This window comes from Xyrauchen texanus, chromosome 18, assembly GCF_025860055.1.
Source record: "Xyrauchen texanus isolate HMW12.3.18 chromosome 18, RBS_HiC_50CHRs, whole genome shotgun sequence".
Classification (NCBI taxonomy): Eukaryota; Metazoa; Chordata; class Actinopteri; order Cypriniformes; family Catostomidae; genus Xyrauchen; species Xyrauchen texanus.
The window spans coordinates 3048523-3065544 of record NC_068293.1 but is presented as its reverse complement, the minus strand read 5'-3'; the positions used below and the strand labels follow the sequence as shown (position 1 = coordinate 3065544).

Below are 17022 nucleotides of genomic sequence, written 5' to 3'. Positions count from 1 at the left end.
TGGAAAAAAGGAACACATATGTGAGAATGCTGTTTGTAGACTACAGCTCAGCATTCAACACCATAGTGCCCTCCAAGCTTGATGAGAAACTCCGGGCTCTGGGCTTAAACAGCTCGCTGTGCAGCTGGATCCTGGATTTCCTGTCAGGCAGACGTCAGGTGGTTAGAATGGACAGCAACACCTCCTCATCACTGACCCTCAACACTGGAGCCCGCAGGGCTGTGTTCTCAGCCCACTCCTGTATTCCCTGTACACACATGACTGTGTGGCAACACATAGCTCCAATACCATCATTAAGTTTGCTGACGATACGACGGTGGTAGGTCTGATCACTGACAATGATGAAAGAGCCTACAGAGAGGAGGTGCACACTCTGACACGCTGGTGTCAGGAGCACAACCTCTCCCTCAACGTCAGTAAAACCAAGGAGCTTGTTGTGGACTTCAGGAAGAAAGACGGAGAACACAGCCCCATCACCATCAATGAAGCACCGGTGGAGAGAGTCAGCAGCTTCAAGTTCCTCGGTGTCCACATTACTGAGGAACTCACATGGTCCGTCCACACTGAGGCCGTTGTGAAGAAGGCTCACCAGCGCCTCTTCTTCCTGAGACGGCTGAGAAAGTTTGGAATGAACCAACACATCCTCACACGGTTCTACACCAGCACTGTAGAGAGCATCCTGACTGGCTGCATCACCGCCTGGTACGGCAATAGCACCGCGCACAACTGCAAAGCCCTGCAAAGGGTGGTGCGAACTGCCAGGAACATCATCGGAGGTGAGCTTCCCTCCCTCCAGGACATATATACCAGGCGGTGTGTGAAAAAAGCTCGGAGGATCATCAGAGACTCCAGCCACCCGAGTCATGGTCTGTTCTCACTGCTACCATCAGGCAGGCGGCATCGCAGCATCAGGACCCACACCAGCCGACTACATGATAGCTTTTTCCCCCCAAGCAATCAGACTGTTGAACACTTGATCTATCAGGATCAATAATTAGCACTGCACTTTATTAATCTATAATCTCACACTGGACTGTCAACATATTCTCCTCAATATACTACTTCATATACATATATATATATATATATATTTCATATACTCCTTACTTATTGTATTGTATATTCTATATTGTGTGTATTGTATATAATGATTGTGTTGTGTAAGTATGTGTACATTTTATATGTAAATTGTGTTGTGTATGTTGTTTATTGTAATTGGTATATGTCTCGTCACTGTCATGACTGCTATGTTGCTCGGAACTGCACACAAGAATTTCACCTACTGCTGCACTTGTGTACATGGTAGTGTGACATTAAAGTGATTTGATGTTATTAAAATTAATTGTATTCCAAAATTCAACTACCTGCTACAGTCTCTCCCTGTAGATGTCCCCCTCTCTTATTTCAAGCAATTTGATAGCCCTTAATTTGGAATGATAAACGTCCCAGATTACATTTCAGTAAGTTGCACAGGCCGATTGACAAAGGTGGGCTAGGCCTACACATGATTTTGTTTTATTATTATGCATTCGGTCTCAGACATTTGGCTCATTGGTCGCTTTCACCTGAGAGAGCCCCTCCCTGGTTCTGTATTGAACAGGATGTTCTTGCCCCTATTTTGCCATGGCAAAGCCTTTCTATCAAACTGAGAAATTATGTTACACCCCATTATCTTGCATTTGCACTTGGTATGAACAAATGAGTGTTTCATTTGGACATTTATTTAAATGTTGCCTCGAGCATATGGCTGAACCCAAAATTATCTAATAATAAGTCCCCTTTCTGTTGGTCAGAGTGGATTGTGAGGAAGGTTAATTCACTGAGAGTGGAGTGTTGAGATCCCTTGAAAATTTGGTTCAACATTTTGGGATTCCCAGATCTCAGTTCTTTGGGTATTTACAGCTGTGCCACCTGCTCTGTACCATTTCTAGGAGTAGCATACACCCCCCTAAAGCTGCAGATACAATAGAAGTGGTGATTACTGCTTTTGGAAAAGGTCATGAGGCAACAGTGTATTACTCCCTGCTAATTCAGAGTCTGGGGGACGGAGCTTTAACTTCTATCAAGAGATTATGGGAGAAAGATTTAAACTTGGTATTGGAGGAGGGAGTGTGGGCTAGGATTCTAGCCCTGTCTGTATCTAGAGATGCAAGGGTGTGCCTTATGCAATTCAAGATTTTACATAGATTCTAGACCCCCTCTCAATTGTATAGGCTTGGTCTTAAAGACACACCCACCTGCTGGCGATGCCAATCGGAAGATAGAGACACAACCAAAGTTTTTTGGTGGTGTGTTAAGATCCAAGAATTTTGGTTGAAAGTTCAGAGAGAAAGTGTGACGTATTGGGCACTCAAATTTAATTTTGCCCCAGACTCTGTATTTTAAGCGAAGGGGCGGTCATCAATATAGGGGATAAGCACAAAGAAATTGGGTCCTGACCAGTGTTATGATCGGTAGACAGATTGTCTTAATGCGATGAAAGTCGGCTGGAGTGCCCTCGTTTTGGGAGTGATGCTCAGAGATGGGGAGGGTGGTGGCTTTTGAGGAGGTGTCATGTAGATTGCTGGCAATCTGGGATTCCTTTGATGGTAAATGTGGCAGCTATTTGGCATTTTTGGAGGGCTCTCGGTGCATAGTTTTAAATGTGTAATTATAATATATTCATTTGTTTTTTTGTGTGTGTATACTTATATGTGACCACGGGGATGTTTGTTGGGAGTCAGGGTGGGGTTGGGGATTGGGGAGGGCTAATAGTGTTGGTTAAATGATGATTCTGTGTATATATGGTTTTCTTTTCTTTGTTATATGTATGAATCAATAAAAATAAAAAAAATAATCAGAAGGAGGTCAAACTAAATATTCTATGAACCATTGTCTTTTATATTTATTTAAAATTAAGTTTGCCATTTTTGGATGTGTGAATTCAGATTAAAACCCTGATTTTTACAAGTTCATTATTTTCTAGCAATAATCATTTAAACAAATTAGAAAGAAATATGACAGATTAAACAAATTAAACAAAGCTGATACTTAATTAATTATAGTTATTAATCTGGGATAGGAGACACCAAATAACAAAAATTTACACACAACTTTCATTCTATAACTTTGGTATTGGGTCGAATGATTGAGCTTGATGAATGCTTACAACACAATTTGTAAAAATTTTATGTCAGTAAGCATAGGAATGGCTGGTCTAACACAGATTTCAAAGTTCATGCCAACAAACTGTCTCCTACCCAACATTATATTAACAAAACAATTCCTGCTAGTCTGTTGTGTAAACAGAGCAAACACACACACACACACACACACACACACACACACACACACACAAAGTTGCCCTCTAGTGCTCCTAAACGAGAACTACAGTGCAAAGCTCAATGTTGTGTTGATATGGTAGATTGTACGTCCTCCAGTTCCTCAAGGAAAAAATGTTTCACAGGTGCATGCATATGCAAATGAGACTTGGAAATTACCATCTTAGCTGCAGATTGGACAGACTGAGGAGAGGGGGGGCCAGGGATCCCAGGGACACAAGGCACAACGGTGACCGGTCGGACCAGCTGAAAGTACAAATATACATACACACACACAGAAAGATAAAGTGGGTCAGACAGTCGTTGTCTCTGTCACACTAAACTAGGAAAGAAAAATAATGAGGAATAAGAAGGAAACAACTAAAAGAAAACAACAAGAAACCCTAAATCACAATCATCCTCACACTGTAAGAGAACAGCATGCATTCAAATCTCTGGTTGGACGAGGATTTGCAAAAGGACCCATTTTAAAGTACTGTGGCAGTACCATGGTACAGAGATGGTATCAGATGGAAATACAAGGGTACCAGTTACCAGGGTACTTTGATAAATATCATAAAGCTGAATGATTTCCATAATCATGTCAATGTTCTTTCATTAACAAAAACTAATCAGAAAACTAAATGAAAACATTTTCGTTAAAGCTTAAGTATGTAACTTTTTTCTGTAAAAATGCTTTATAAATATAAGTAAGCCATTCATAGGTTAATTTTCTTGAAAACTGTAAACACTGTCTCTCTACAGAGCAATGAAAATCCTGTTTGTTTTGAGCGACCTATACAAACAAGTCATTGACTCGACCAATGGCGTGAACAGCAGATGGATTCGGAAAGCTGTTTTGAAAACAGTTAATTTTTGAAATTCCATTTGGTGTTGCAGGAATTACATACTTCAGCTTTAACTAAAATCAAAATTAAACTAAAATACATTTCCAAGACACCAAATCTAACTAAAATAAAATATATATTTTTTTATTTAATAAATGTTTTTTTATACATAGTACAATATAACATTTAAAACAACTGGCCTTCAATTAATATGACATTTTCACAAAATAGCAACATGGAACTGAGAAATTATTTACCAGTAAATTATATTGGTTAACATAAATTGACAGCCTAAAGCATTGAAAGAAAAACTGAAATATATAGTAAAAACTACAAACATATATAGTCATAGTAAAAACTAATTAAAATGAACATAAATTGAGAGGACAAATTGATAATAATTGAAATAAATTGAAACAAAAATCATGGTAGTCTGATTGATATGGGCTAGCACTGTATTTACATGATACTCAAAGGTAATTCAAAAGAACACCATAGCATTAGCAGTGTTTAGACCAGTGTTTCTCAATCCATTCCCTGAGGACCACTAACAATAGTGTTCACTGCTCCCTACTCATATCTGTTTAAGTTCCATTTCACTTGACAAACCCCCATATAAAAATAAATTTTATTTGCTTATTTTAATTATAAATAAGTTAGTTATGTCCTCAAATCTGATTGTACGAGAGAAGTTCCAAATATGCTTCACTCTTTGTATCACTCAGCTTGTGTTCGTGGTGTTCTAAACTAAGTGTAAGAGAGCAGCGCAGATAAGAGCAGCTAGATGAGTGTCTTTAAAGACAAAGTAAGCCAGCGGATGGCGACAAAAGACCATTTTTATGTGTTGTGAGCCAATTAAGTTTGATGTGCATAGAGTCAGCACACATCAGCCAGTGAGCGGTTTCTTTTGAAGTCATCAGCATTGTCTCTCACTTCATTATCGCTTGGATTACTACTACACTACAGATGTGAAAAACTGTTAAACTAATAGATTTAGCATTGAGGCATATCACAGCAGAGAGACACAACAGACAGAGTACTCAAATGGGGCTTTTCCACTGCAAGGTAAAGCTCGATTTGACTCTGCTCCCTATTTGGGGTTTTCCACTGTGCATAGTACTTGATACCTTGTACTTTTTTTAGTACCACCTCGGTCGAGGTTCCAAGCGAGCCTAGCCGACATTAATGTGACGTCAAAATCGTCACTACCAGCGTCACTGGATTTATGACACGGAACATCAACCCGCAAGTTTTAAAGTTAGCTACAGTGATAGCAGTATCATTTGTTCACGTGACTTTTGAATCATAAAAAGAAATGGCTGTGCGCAAAACCACGCCTTGGTCAATGATTGAGGTGCAGACGTTACTCTATATGAAAGTAGAGGTCGGAGCAACTATGACGATCAGCTTATAATCCCACCCACTTTGAGGCAGCAGGAGTCCAGTCGAACTGCAATGTGCAGTGGAAAAGTGCCAAAAAACATACTTAAGGTGTTTATTTTACCAGAGTTTCTGGTTGGGAGATGTAAACATTTAACATGGTGGAGGAACATGGCTGACTAACATTACTAACATACTGTGGCGAGCGGTGGCTGGGCAGAGCAAGGCCAGGAAGATAAGTGGTGAATGAGGTCCACGAGAGAGTGAGAGACTCACAAAGCTGTCTGTGTGTCAGTGTGGTGCTGCTGAAAAGCAAATCTTTTGTGTACTGCTGAAAAGCGGCCTTATTGTTTGTGACTGAAAATTGCAACAATAAATGTCTACATGTTTTATCAAGCCTGCCCCAGCTTCCTCCTTTCCTTAATTGTTTCAATTACACAATGGCTGAGGAATAGCATTGAACAGCTACAGCTTTACAGTTCATCACTGCATGCTAGTCGCGACAGACGCAGGTAATCAAACATGATCAATCTCACTCTTTCTCTCTCAAACACACATCTTTGTGTCTCCAATAACTTGTTATAAACAGCCCAAGCCGTCATTACTAGTTCTGAAGTGACGTTTTTGAGTTACTAACAGAGGCACGCGCGTATCTTTTGAACTATCAACGGCAGATCCTGATCCGTGGTGTAAGATAGTGCTATGCATTTGATGATTTTGTGTGACAGTCCTTAATGTTTGTGACATTTTTTTATATACTTGTTCATTGAACTGTTGAATAAAAGCGATATCACACTCGAATCACAGCCGTGAGGCCATACAGCACTTTTGGTTTTGTGATTTTGCTTTAATATGTATTTCTTATTAACTGTTATATGAGATGCAGTCATGGATCAGTAACAGCTACATCTCGTGTGCTTAACACTCATGCACAACTTTCTGAATAACAACGCCAGAGGCTCAAATTCCATTTGTTTATATTATTATATTGTTTGTTTTTACACCAAAACCATGGTGCTTTTTATTAGTACTTTAGAAGTACAGTGTGGGAAAAGAGTATTGGATCTCCTGCTGATTTTGTACGTTTGCCCACTGACAAAGAAATTATCAGTCTATAATTTTAATGGTAGGATAATTTGAGCAGTGAGAGACAGAATAACAACAAAAAAAATCTTTTGAGGGAAATATGTATTCGACCCCCTCTCAATCAGAGATTTCTGTCTCCCAGGTGTCTTTTATACAGGAAACGAGCTAAGATTAGGAGCACACTCTTAAAGGGAGTGCTCCTAATCTCAGCTTGTTACCTGTATAAAAGACACCTGTTCACAGAACCAATCAAACAATCAGATTCCAAACTCTTCACCATGGCCAAGACCAAAGAGCTGTCCAAGGATGTCAGGGACAAGATTGTAGATCTACACAAGGCTGGAATGGGCTACAAGACCATCGCCAAGCAACTTGGTGAGGTGGTGACAACAGTTGGTCCGATTATTCGCAAATTGATGAAACACAAAAGAACTGTCAATCTCCCTCGGTCTGGGGCTCCATGCAAGATCTCACCACGTGGAGTTGCAATGATCATGAGAATGGTGAGGAATCAGCCCAGAACAACACAGGAGGATCTTGTCAATGATCTCAAGGCAGCTGGGACCATAGTCACCAAGAAAACATTTGGTAACACACTACGCCGTGAAGGACTGAAATTCTGCAGCGCCCGCAAGGTCCCCCTGCTCAAGAAAGCACATGTACGGGCCCGTCTGAAGTTTGCCAATGAACATCTGAATGATTCAGAGGAGAACTGAGTGAAACTGTTGTGGTCAGATGAGACCAAAAATCGAGCTCTTTGGCATCAACTCAACTCGAAGTGTTTGGAGGAGGAAGAATGCTGCCTATGACCCCATAAACACCATCCCCGCCATCAAAAATGGAGGTGGAAACATTGTGCTTTGGGGGTGTTTTTCTGCTAAGGGGACAGGACAACTTCACAGCATCAAAGGGACGATGGACCGGGCCATGTACCGTCAAATCTTGGGTGAGAACCTCCTACCCTCAGCCAGGGCATTGAAAATGGGTGTGGATGGGTATTCCAGCATGACAATGATCCAAAACACACAGCAAAGGCAACAAAGGAGTGGCTCTAGAAGAAGCACATTAAGGTCCTGGAGTGGCCTAGGCAGTCTCCAGACCTTAATCCAATAGAAAATCTGTGGAGGGAGTTGAAGGTTCGAGTTGCCAAACGTCAGCCTCGAAACCTTAATTACTTGGAGAAGATCTGCAAAGAGGAGTTGGACAAAATCCCTCCTGAGATGTGTGCAAACCTGGTGGCCAACAACAAGAAACGTCTGACCTCTGTGAATGCCAACAAGGGTTTTGCCATCAAGTACTAAGTCATGTTTTGCAGAGGGGTCGAATACTTATTTCCCTCATTAAAATGCAATTCAATTTATAAAATTTTTGACATGCGTTTTTCTGGATTTTTTTGTTGTTATTCTGTCTCTCACTGTTCAAATTAACTTAACATTAAAATTATAGACTGATCATTTGTTTGTCAGTGGGCAAACGTACAATATCAGCAGGGGATCAAATACTTTTTTCCCTCACTGTATAGGCATAAAGGAAAATATTATGGACCTCTCTTTTTTGTCCACCAACTACACAGGGTTTTAACTGCCTCAGACAGTGTGAGCATGAGTAATTATCTGTCTCTGAATGCATGAACACATACTAAAGAGTGGAGTGTGTGTGGGGTGTGGGGGATTCTCACAGGAATGGCAGTGGGTATGTGTATGCTGGAGCTGGCGATGGTGGCTGGGATAGCAACTGGCATGGTCTGACCGTTAGGCAGCTGCAGAAGAACCGGAAATGTGCCTGACACTGGACTGAAGAAAAAGAGACAGGGGGAAACACAGAAACAATATTCAGACCAAGTGTATTTTAATATTTACTGTATATATAGTACTGTGCAAAAGTCTTAGGCACATAAGATTCTTCACAAAAGCATTTGTCTTAAGATGGTTATTTATATCTTCAGCTTTAGTGTGTCAAAAGGAAATATAAATATTAAGACCCCCAAACTTTCCTTCTGCAAATAGAAAAGATTAGAAGAACAGTGAGCCCTGCAACAGATGTCCTGGCCCTCACAAAGCCCCCCACTGAACATTGTGTCAGTCTGAGATTACATAAAGAGCAATTGAGACAGCTGAAATTGATAAAAGAACTGTGGTGAATTCTCCAAGAATCTTATCTGCCAACAACCAAGAAAAACTATGTCCAGGTATATCTAGGAGAATTGGTGCTGTTTTAAAAGCAAAGGTGGTCACACTTAATATTGAACTTTTTATGTTTACTGGAATTTGTTTGACATTAAGTGATAAATGAAAACTATTTATGTCATTATTTATGAAGACATCCTCACTATGCAACATTTTTCACAAGTGCCTAAAACTTTTGCACAGTACTGTATATATATATATATATATATATATATATATATATATATATATATATATATATAGTAATAGAGTAACAGTTTTACAAAGCAATTCAACATATTATTCAGATAAGCACAGCAAAAAGATAAATAGCTCCATGCTTTAAAGACAACATGAAATTGTCAACTCATTTTACTTCCATAACGTGAAATATTTCTGGCGTTACTATAACCATCAAAAATGAATTGGATTGTGAAAAGATTCTTTACCAGAATGGGGTAGACCAGAAAGTGAGATTGCAGTGAATTGTTGAGGGCTACCGGTACTCCTCTCCTGAAACACCACCGGCATCCACTTATAAGGGTGTTTTTTGGACCAGAACATGGATGCTGAGATTAAATTCTCACTCATCCTGATGTATTCAAATGGTAACACACATTCAAATCTATTGTTTTTGATGTAATTTTTTATTTGCCATCACTGCGTTAAACTTTTACATTCGTGTTACCGGCGTTCAATAATGGCATTCTGAGAACTGAATGCAAGAGATTTGTATTTGTAGTTCTGCATTTCTTCATAATCTGACAATTTAACAGCTAATTACACCTCTAAAAAAATCAAATATATATATATATATATATATATATATATATATGCCAGAAATGTAAATGACAAAATTTCAAATTCAAATACTTTAGTCATTGTTCTAGCACAATACACCCCTTGCATATTCATGAATTCAATATTTTGGCTAATCTGATTATACTTTTATCTACCAATTAGTGTGTATTCTACACTCAGTTTAACACATTTGAATTCCGTTCCGCAGAATTTTCCCAATATGAGTGCAGAAAATGACAAAGACAAATTTTAGGTCTTTTTTAAAGTAAATTTAGAAGTGGACCATGTCACTACATTTTTGATAAAAGACTATGAAGACAAGCTTTTGTTTTGTATTAAGGAAGTATACAGGGTCAATCTTGATTTCATGTTGACTTTTAAGTTACCATTAAAAAAAAGCAAGAATGTGTTCTTCAATTGTAAGGTCGATAAAACAAAACAAAATGCTCAAATAAAACCTATGAATTGTCTGGTAAAAGAGCACTTAACAACTGAGCAATGTGAAAGTAAAGGCACATGGATCACAAGCAATTGAAATGAAATCATACATTTTCAAAGTAAATGAGTGACGAAAACGAAACCGAATTAGACATGTAGGAGGAATTGATGGGAAACTGAAATAGAAGCAGAATAAGTAACGTTTAGAAGTTACTTACACTATCGGTCTATTAGAGGACGGGACCTGGGTTATAACAGAGCTAGATGTTGTTGGAGATGCGAGAGGAGCTTGCTGAATAACAACACCAGCATCAGAGCTGGCAAGAAGTACATTGGGAACTTGGGAGGCAGGACGGACTATAGTGGATGGAGGCAGAGAGGTCGGCTGCAAAGAAACCTCCTGAAAACACCACACGAAAGCCAAGCTGCATCAACCGCTCACACAACACCTACATTTCTGCCTGTACATTACTAACCTATAGACCGTGAGACCGCAATTTCTGTGACAATTTAAGACATTTCTATGCATATACTGTGTTCCAAAACCAAGCCATCCCATTTAGTCAAAGTTTTTGGGCATCCTAGGGATGCTCACAACCATGAAGAGCTTTTAAAATCAATCACTTATATACTTCCATGTCAGTTAGTATGCCTTAATGGTGCATTCACATACAACGCAAAGAAACATTTTGCCTTGCATTGCTCACGCGAGTTTGACCGCTGGATTATATAAAGAACCCACGAGTATTCCCCAGGAGGAGGGGCTTCTACAACTTGGTTCATAGTAAAGTACTGGAGTAATAGCTGAAATCAAGTAGACGCACATATTTTCAGAACTTACCATGTAGTCCAACATTTCCAACTTCCCATGTAGTCTTTTTTCGTCTGGTCTCTGTACATGTATGACGTTGTGTCATACAATTCCGCGTGCCCACACACAGCTAAAACAATTTTTTCATTCATTTTTCCAGATTTCATCTGCTACTACGTCAGTACATCAGTGACATCCGGACAATCTCAATTTTAATAGCCACTTGCGACAACGTGTCATGCGGATTTTTCGCTCGAGTTCAAAATTTCAACTTGCGCGAATACGAGAATGAAGCGATTTTGCGTGATCGAGTCATGCCATTCGTGCCGTCTGGTGAGAATTTGCGTCTATTCGCATCTTTGCATGTTATCGCACCACGCGAAACGCTAACTTTGCGTTGTATGTGAACGCACCATTACAACATCACTTTTTTCCAATTATATTGATTGTGTGCTATTGTTTGCGGTGTTTAAAGAAATATTTATTTACAGCACAGCAAATAATCAAGTACTGCCCTCTGCAGGGGGTTTATGAGGACATCATCTCAGTACATCAAGAGTTTACAAAAGTATTATAGAAGCAAATAGTAAAACACATGGTGCTCAAAACGCAGAGTTTGTTCATAGCAGCTATGACTTAGCTTCTTAATCTTAATGTCAGTGCATGTGTCTTATCAGGAAGAAAATTCCAGCTGTCTCACACATTCTGACCAACGTGTTGATTTGCTGATTTAATTGTCAAGAAATCTCTTTTTATGTGTGAATCTAAAAGGATTTTAAAACCAACTTGCTCCTGGCCTAAATATTTCAAGCAGCAAACTCCTTTCACAGGGAAGGTGGCAGACACATGAATCTGGCCTGCTATCACACAAGTTACTGGTTCATCCCAGGTAGGGGTGACCTGGGAATGAAGGAATTAGGCTACTGGTATCACAAATTTGCATGATATCAGCCCTCCAGGGCAAACTTTAACTGTAATGACTGTTCTGTAAGTTGCTTTGCATGAAAACTGTCTAGGAAATGACAAGCACTAACTCAGTAATAACACACAGAGAGGCCCCTAAAATAAGTCCTACCAATTTCTGCCAGTGCTTATGAAGTCCTCTGTAAAGCAGAACTTTGTCTCACCTTGTCATCAGTGGTTGTAGACTCAGGGTGGGGAAGAGGACTGTCTCTGTGAGACTCAATGGATGTGCGCTCCTCTATTTTGTTTCGAACAACAGGAGTCGCAAGAGGAGACAAGTCCAGGGGCAACTGCAATAAACCCCAAAATTACTATTTGTGTACATATTCAATTCACCAATTCAGCCTTTCGCAACACAGTTATATTCTAAAAAAGCCATGTATTTCCAAATAAAACTGATTATTTCACGGGAAAGAATGTATGGCGGGAGTCGAGATGTGATTTTATCAAATGCGATTTAATTGGGTGGTGCAACGTTAGGCAATCATTTTTTTAGGGGTCCAAGCACCAAAGGTGCTGGAACACTATTGTATTACAAGTCCTAGAGTCACCAAATTTGACAAGATGGTCCCAGGATGGTTTGAGGGTTGAGGTTATTGAATGTACTGCATGATGAATCACAGTTTTTTCAAGCGGGTCTCTATATAATACAAGCATTACATTTCATGCAAATCAGACCAATGGTCCAGGAGGAATTCAAAAAAGTAACTAGAGTACTTGGCAATGAAATTACTTTGTCAATAACGGATCTGTTCTTTCAAAATTGGGAATTTCCAGCATTTTCTTATGGGATGATTTTAATCTCAATATGATTAATGAATGCACACACAATTATATATGTACTAGATACATTTTGTGAATGTATTTTACTAACCACAAACAAATGCCATTTGATTTGAATCTGTGGAATTCGGGATTTAATGATTGTGCAGCGATTTGTACAAATACAGACATGTTTGCAAATAAACATGTTCTGTTCTACATTAATAAATCAAAAATTGCTCAAGCAAAAATGAATCCGGGCATTTGTGGATCAGAAGACACGCGTGCATTTATTGACATCTTGTTCGAATCGATCGTGTTCGGTTCATTTGGATTTTGAGACTTCCTTTTCGCAGTTTACAGCATTCCACCCACACATACACACACATACACACACACACACACACACACACACACACAACTAACTAACGAACAAGCCAGTGCTATTCATTAACGTGAAATGTTCGTAAATGGGTGTCACTATACAATGAAATAAATGCTTTTCAACCGGTGTCTGTAGAATTACATAAATGTGCAGCAATTTGTACAAATAAAGTCATGTTTGTGAGTATAAATGTTCTGCTTTGTATTAAAGTGTGACAATTTCCGCGTGCAAAAAGGAATCCGTGCATTTCTGGATCAGGCGGCACGCGTGCATTTATTGATTCCTTGTTCGAGTCGATCCTGTTCGGTTCATTTGGATTTTGAGACTTCTTTCCGCACTTTCAGCATTGAGGATCCACACGTAACTGAAAGGCGAGGCAGGCAGCTACCACTAGATGGCAGTCGCAGAATTAAAGAGTTGGCCTGCCCTGGTTTGAGAACAGGTGATAATGGACATTGTTCGCATTCTCCCGAAGAACCTTTAAAACATGGAAATACCATTTTAAACCAACAAGCTGGTTGGGTAAGTAACACTAATGTTTTTTTTTCTTTTATTGCATACTGAAAAGAAGAAAAAAAAAAGTAACTTCCTATAGACTAGCAAGTTAAAAACAATGTACATTTGATATATTTGACATATTAATTACATTTTATAAATATTCATTTGATGAGATATTAACAAAAACATGATGGCTCTTCATTATGTATGTTAGATTATTGTTTAGAGTGCGAGCTGATCAGGGAGGAGAGAATGTTGGCGTGGCTCGTCTGATGTTTTCTGTACATGGAGAAACTGCAAGAAAAACAAAACTAAGGACACTTGTGACAAATGTCAAAAGGGGACAAATGTGTGGGATCTACTCATGGAAGGTAGAGAGTACATGTGTTGACTTCAGTAATCGATCCACAAGCGTCAGTGAATGATGTGCAGGGTTTGCCCCCAAAACAGCCAGATGCCTTGTTCAAGTGAGCCCACTTTTAGGAGAATTCGTTCACAATGATTTTACAGCATACTATTTTCATTATAGTTTTACAGCATGATATTTTTGCTCACAGTAAAACAAATATTGCTTTCTAAATCAGTTCGTTTTCCCACAGTTTAGCGAATGTTCATATTCTTTATTAACCGCTTTGGCCATTTTGGGTTTGGCCTATATGTGTTTCATACATGTCTAAGGTTTTTACTATCCATTGAAATACACATTGGTGATGTTTTTATAAGCTATTGTATTGATTTGTTTTTATTTTACAAAGAGAATAATTTAATATAAATAATCAAAGTTGCATCTGTAATTAGCTACAATAGCAAGTTCTGTGATTTTCGATGAACTAATACATTTTCACATTCATTAGAATTTAAATTTCGTGTCCTGGTGTTTATTATTAATATAACAGATTCATTTATTCATGGATTTCGATTCCAGTAGTGGCTGCATAGGATTGTTTCCAATTCGTGTTGTCCAAACATTTCCAGTAACTCCAGAGCGTTGTAAAGTCCAAAAGTCAACATGTTTTGAAAAAATATAGATTTAATAATTTCCCAAATTCACAACATGTTTTTATCTAACGAAATATTCGCCTCAATCCATGTTTGTTGGCGTTTAGACTTTCAAAAACATTTTCAATGGTGGAAAAACTTGCTGGACACAAAGCTGAGGCACGCACCTTCCGGGCAGTCTAGCAGCTAATATATATATATATATATTGTATAGTCTAGCAATATTATATATTACAAAAAAGATTGTATTATATTGGACTATCTCATGCTCAGCTTCAGCTAATCCATATTATTCTATTTTATTCAAATTGAGGATTTTGTTCGAGGATTTTGACATTTTTTAGGGTGATGACGTCATAAAATATGACGACAGACATTAGAAGCTTCATTCTAAAACCTCAATAGAAGTGTCGAATGTAAATATGACATGACATTTGGTCCAGTATGAACGGTCAGAATGACCGCTATGGCCATTCTAGTAGCTCTAGAATTCCGGTAGTTCTAGTGTTAAATGCAAGTACAAGTCTATTGCTTGATTAGTGTCCTTTGGAAGATCAAAGCGTGTCTCAGACATGACAGTATTACAAATGTCATAGACAGTAATGTCTTTGAAGGCCAAGTTTAAAATATATCTCTATAAATTCATGCGCATCCATGCTCTCAGTATCTTTGAGTAAATGAATGATGGCCATAACGCAATCGGAAAAGAGCTATACACACACCGGAAACTGTAACGCGTGCGCACGCGAAAGTCTCTTAGATTTTTATTTTTTTTCACAGGTAACTTCGGGGGCTCCGACCATTAGGAAGATGCTCGTGGAAATTCTATAACTACTAGAATGGCCATAGCGGTCATTCTGACCGTTCATACTGGACCAAATGTCATGTCATATTTACATTCGACACTTCTATTGAGGTTTTAGAATGAAGCTTCTAATGTCTGTCGTCATATTTTATGACGACATCACCCTAAAAAATGTCAAAATCCTCGAACAAAATCCTCAATTTGAATAAAATAGAATAATATGGATTAAATGGAGCGCCAAGCGAACGCAGATAGTCCAATATAATACAATCTTTTTTTGTAATATATAATATTGCTAGACTATACAATATATATAGGCCTATATATATTAGCTGCTAGACTGCCCCGGAAGGTGCGCGTCTCGCTTTGTGTCCAGCAAGTTTTTTCCACCACATTGAAAATGTTTTTGAAAGTCTAAACGCCAACAAACATGGATTGAGGCGGAATATTTCGTTAGATAAAAACATGTTGTGAATTTGGGAAATTATTAAATCTATATTTTTTCAAAACATGTTGACTTTTGACTTTACAATGCTCTGGAGTTACTGGAAATGTTTGGACAACACGTAATTGGAAACAACTATGCAGCCACCACTGGAATCGAAATCCATGAATAAATTAATCTGTTATATTAATAATAAACACCAGGACACGAAATTTAAATTCTAATGAATGTGAAAATGTATTAGTTCATCGAAAATCACAGAACTTGCTATTGTAGCTAATTACAGATGCAACTTTGATTATTTATATTAAATTATTCTCTTTGTAAAATAAAAACAAATCAATACAATAGCTTATAAAAACATCACCAATGTGTATTTCAATGGATAGTAAAAACCTTAGACATGTATGAAACACATATAGGCCAAACCCAAAATGGCCAAAGCGGTTAATAAAGAATATGAACATTCGCTAAACTGTGGGAAAACGAACTGATTTAGAAAGCAATATTTGTTTTACTGTGAGCAAAAATATCATGCTGTAAAACTATAATGAAAATAGCATGCTGTAAAATCATTGTGAACGAATTCTCCTAAAAGTGGGCTCACTTGAACAAGGCATCTGGCTGTTTTGGGGGCAAACCCTGCACATCATTCACTGACGCTTGTGGATCGATTACTCAAGTCAACACATGTCTCTACCTTCCATGAGTAGATCCCACACATTTGTCCCCTTTTGACATTTGTCACAAGTGTCCTTAGTTTTGTTTTTCTTGCAGTTTCTCCATGTACAGAAAACATCAGACGAGCCACGCCAACATTCTCTCCTCCCTGATCAGCTCGCACTCTAAACAATAATCTAACATACATAATGAAGAGCCAACATGTTTTTGTTAATATCTCATCAAATGAATATTTATAAAATGTAATTAATATGTCAAATATATCAAATGTACATTGTTTTTAACTTGCTAGTCTATAGGAAGTTACTTTTTTTTCTTCTTTTCAGTATGCAATAAAAGAAAAAAAGAAAAAAACATTAGTGTTACTTACCCAACCAGCTTGTTGGTTTAAAATGGTATTTCCATGTTTTAAAGGTTCTTCGGGAGAATGCGAACAATGTCCATTATCACCTGTTCTCAAACCAGGGCAGGCCAACTCTGTAATTCTCTGCGACTGCCATCTAGTGGTAGCTGCCTGCCTCGCCTTTCAGTTACGTGTGGATCCTCAATGCTGAAAGTGCGGAAAGAAAGTCTCAAAATCCAAATGAACCGAACAGGATCGACTCGAACAAGGAATCAATAAATGCACGCGTGCCGCCTGATCCAGAAATGCACGG

The 17022-nt window shown here is 38.4% G+C and overlaps 1 protein-coding gene across 1 annotated transcript in view; it reads right to left on the bottom strand.

Annotated features, from left to right (window-relative positions):
• Nucleotides 1-17022, bottom strand: part of LOC127658713 (cyclic AMP-dependent transcription factor ATF-2-like) — a 46852-nt gene that overhangs the window by 24529 nt on the left and 5301 nt on the right. Inside the window, exons 5-8 of the mRNA XM_052148155.1 lie at nt 11956-12081; nt 10236-10417; nt 8292-8406; nt 3480-3566 (exon numbers count right to left, since the gene is read on the bottom strand). Of these exons, the coding sequence (XP_052004115.1) occupies nt 3480-3566; nt 8292-8406; nt 10236-10417; nt 11956-12081 (510 nt within the window). The remainder of the gene's footprint in view (nt 1-3479; nt 3567-8291; nt 8407-10235; nt 10418-11955; nt 12082-17022) is intronic.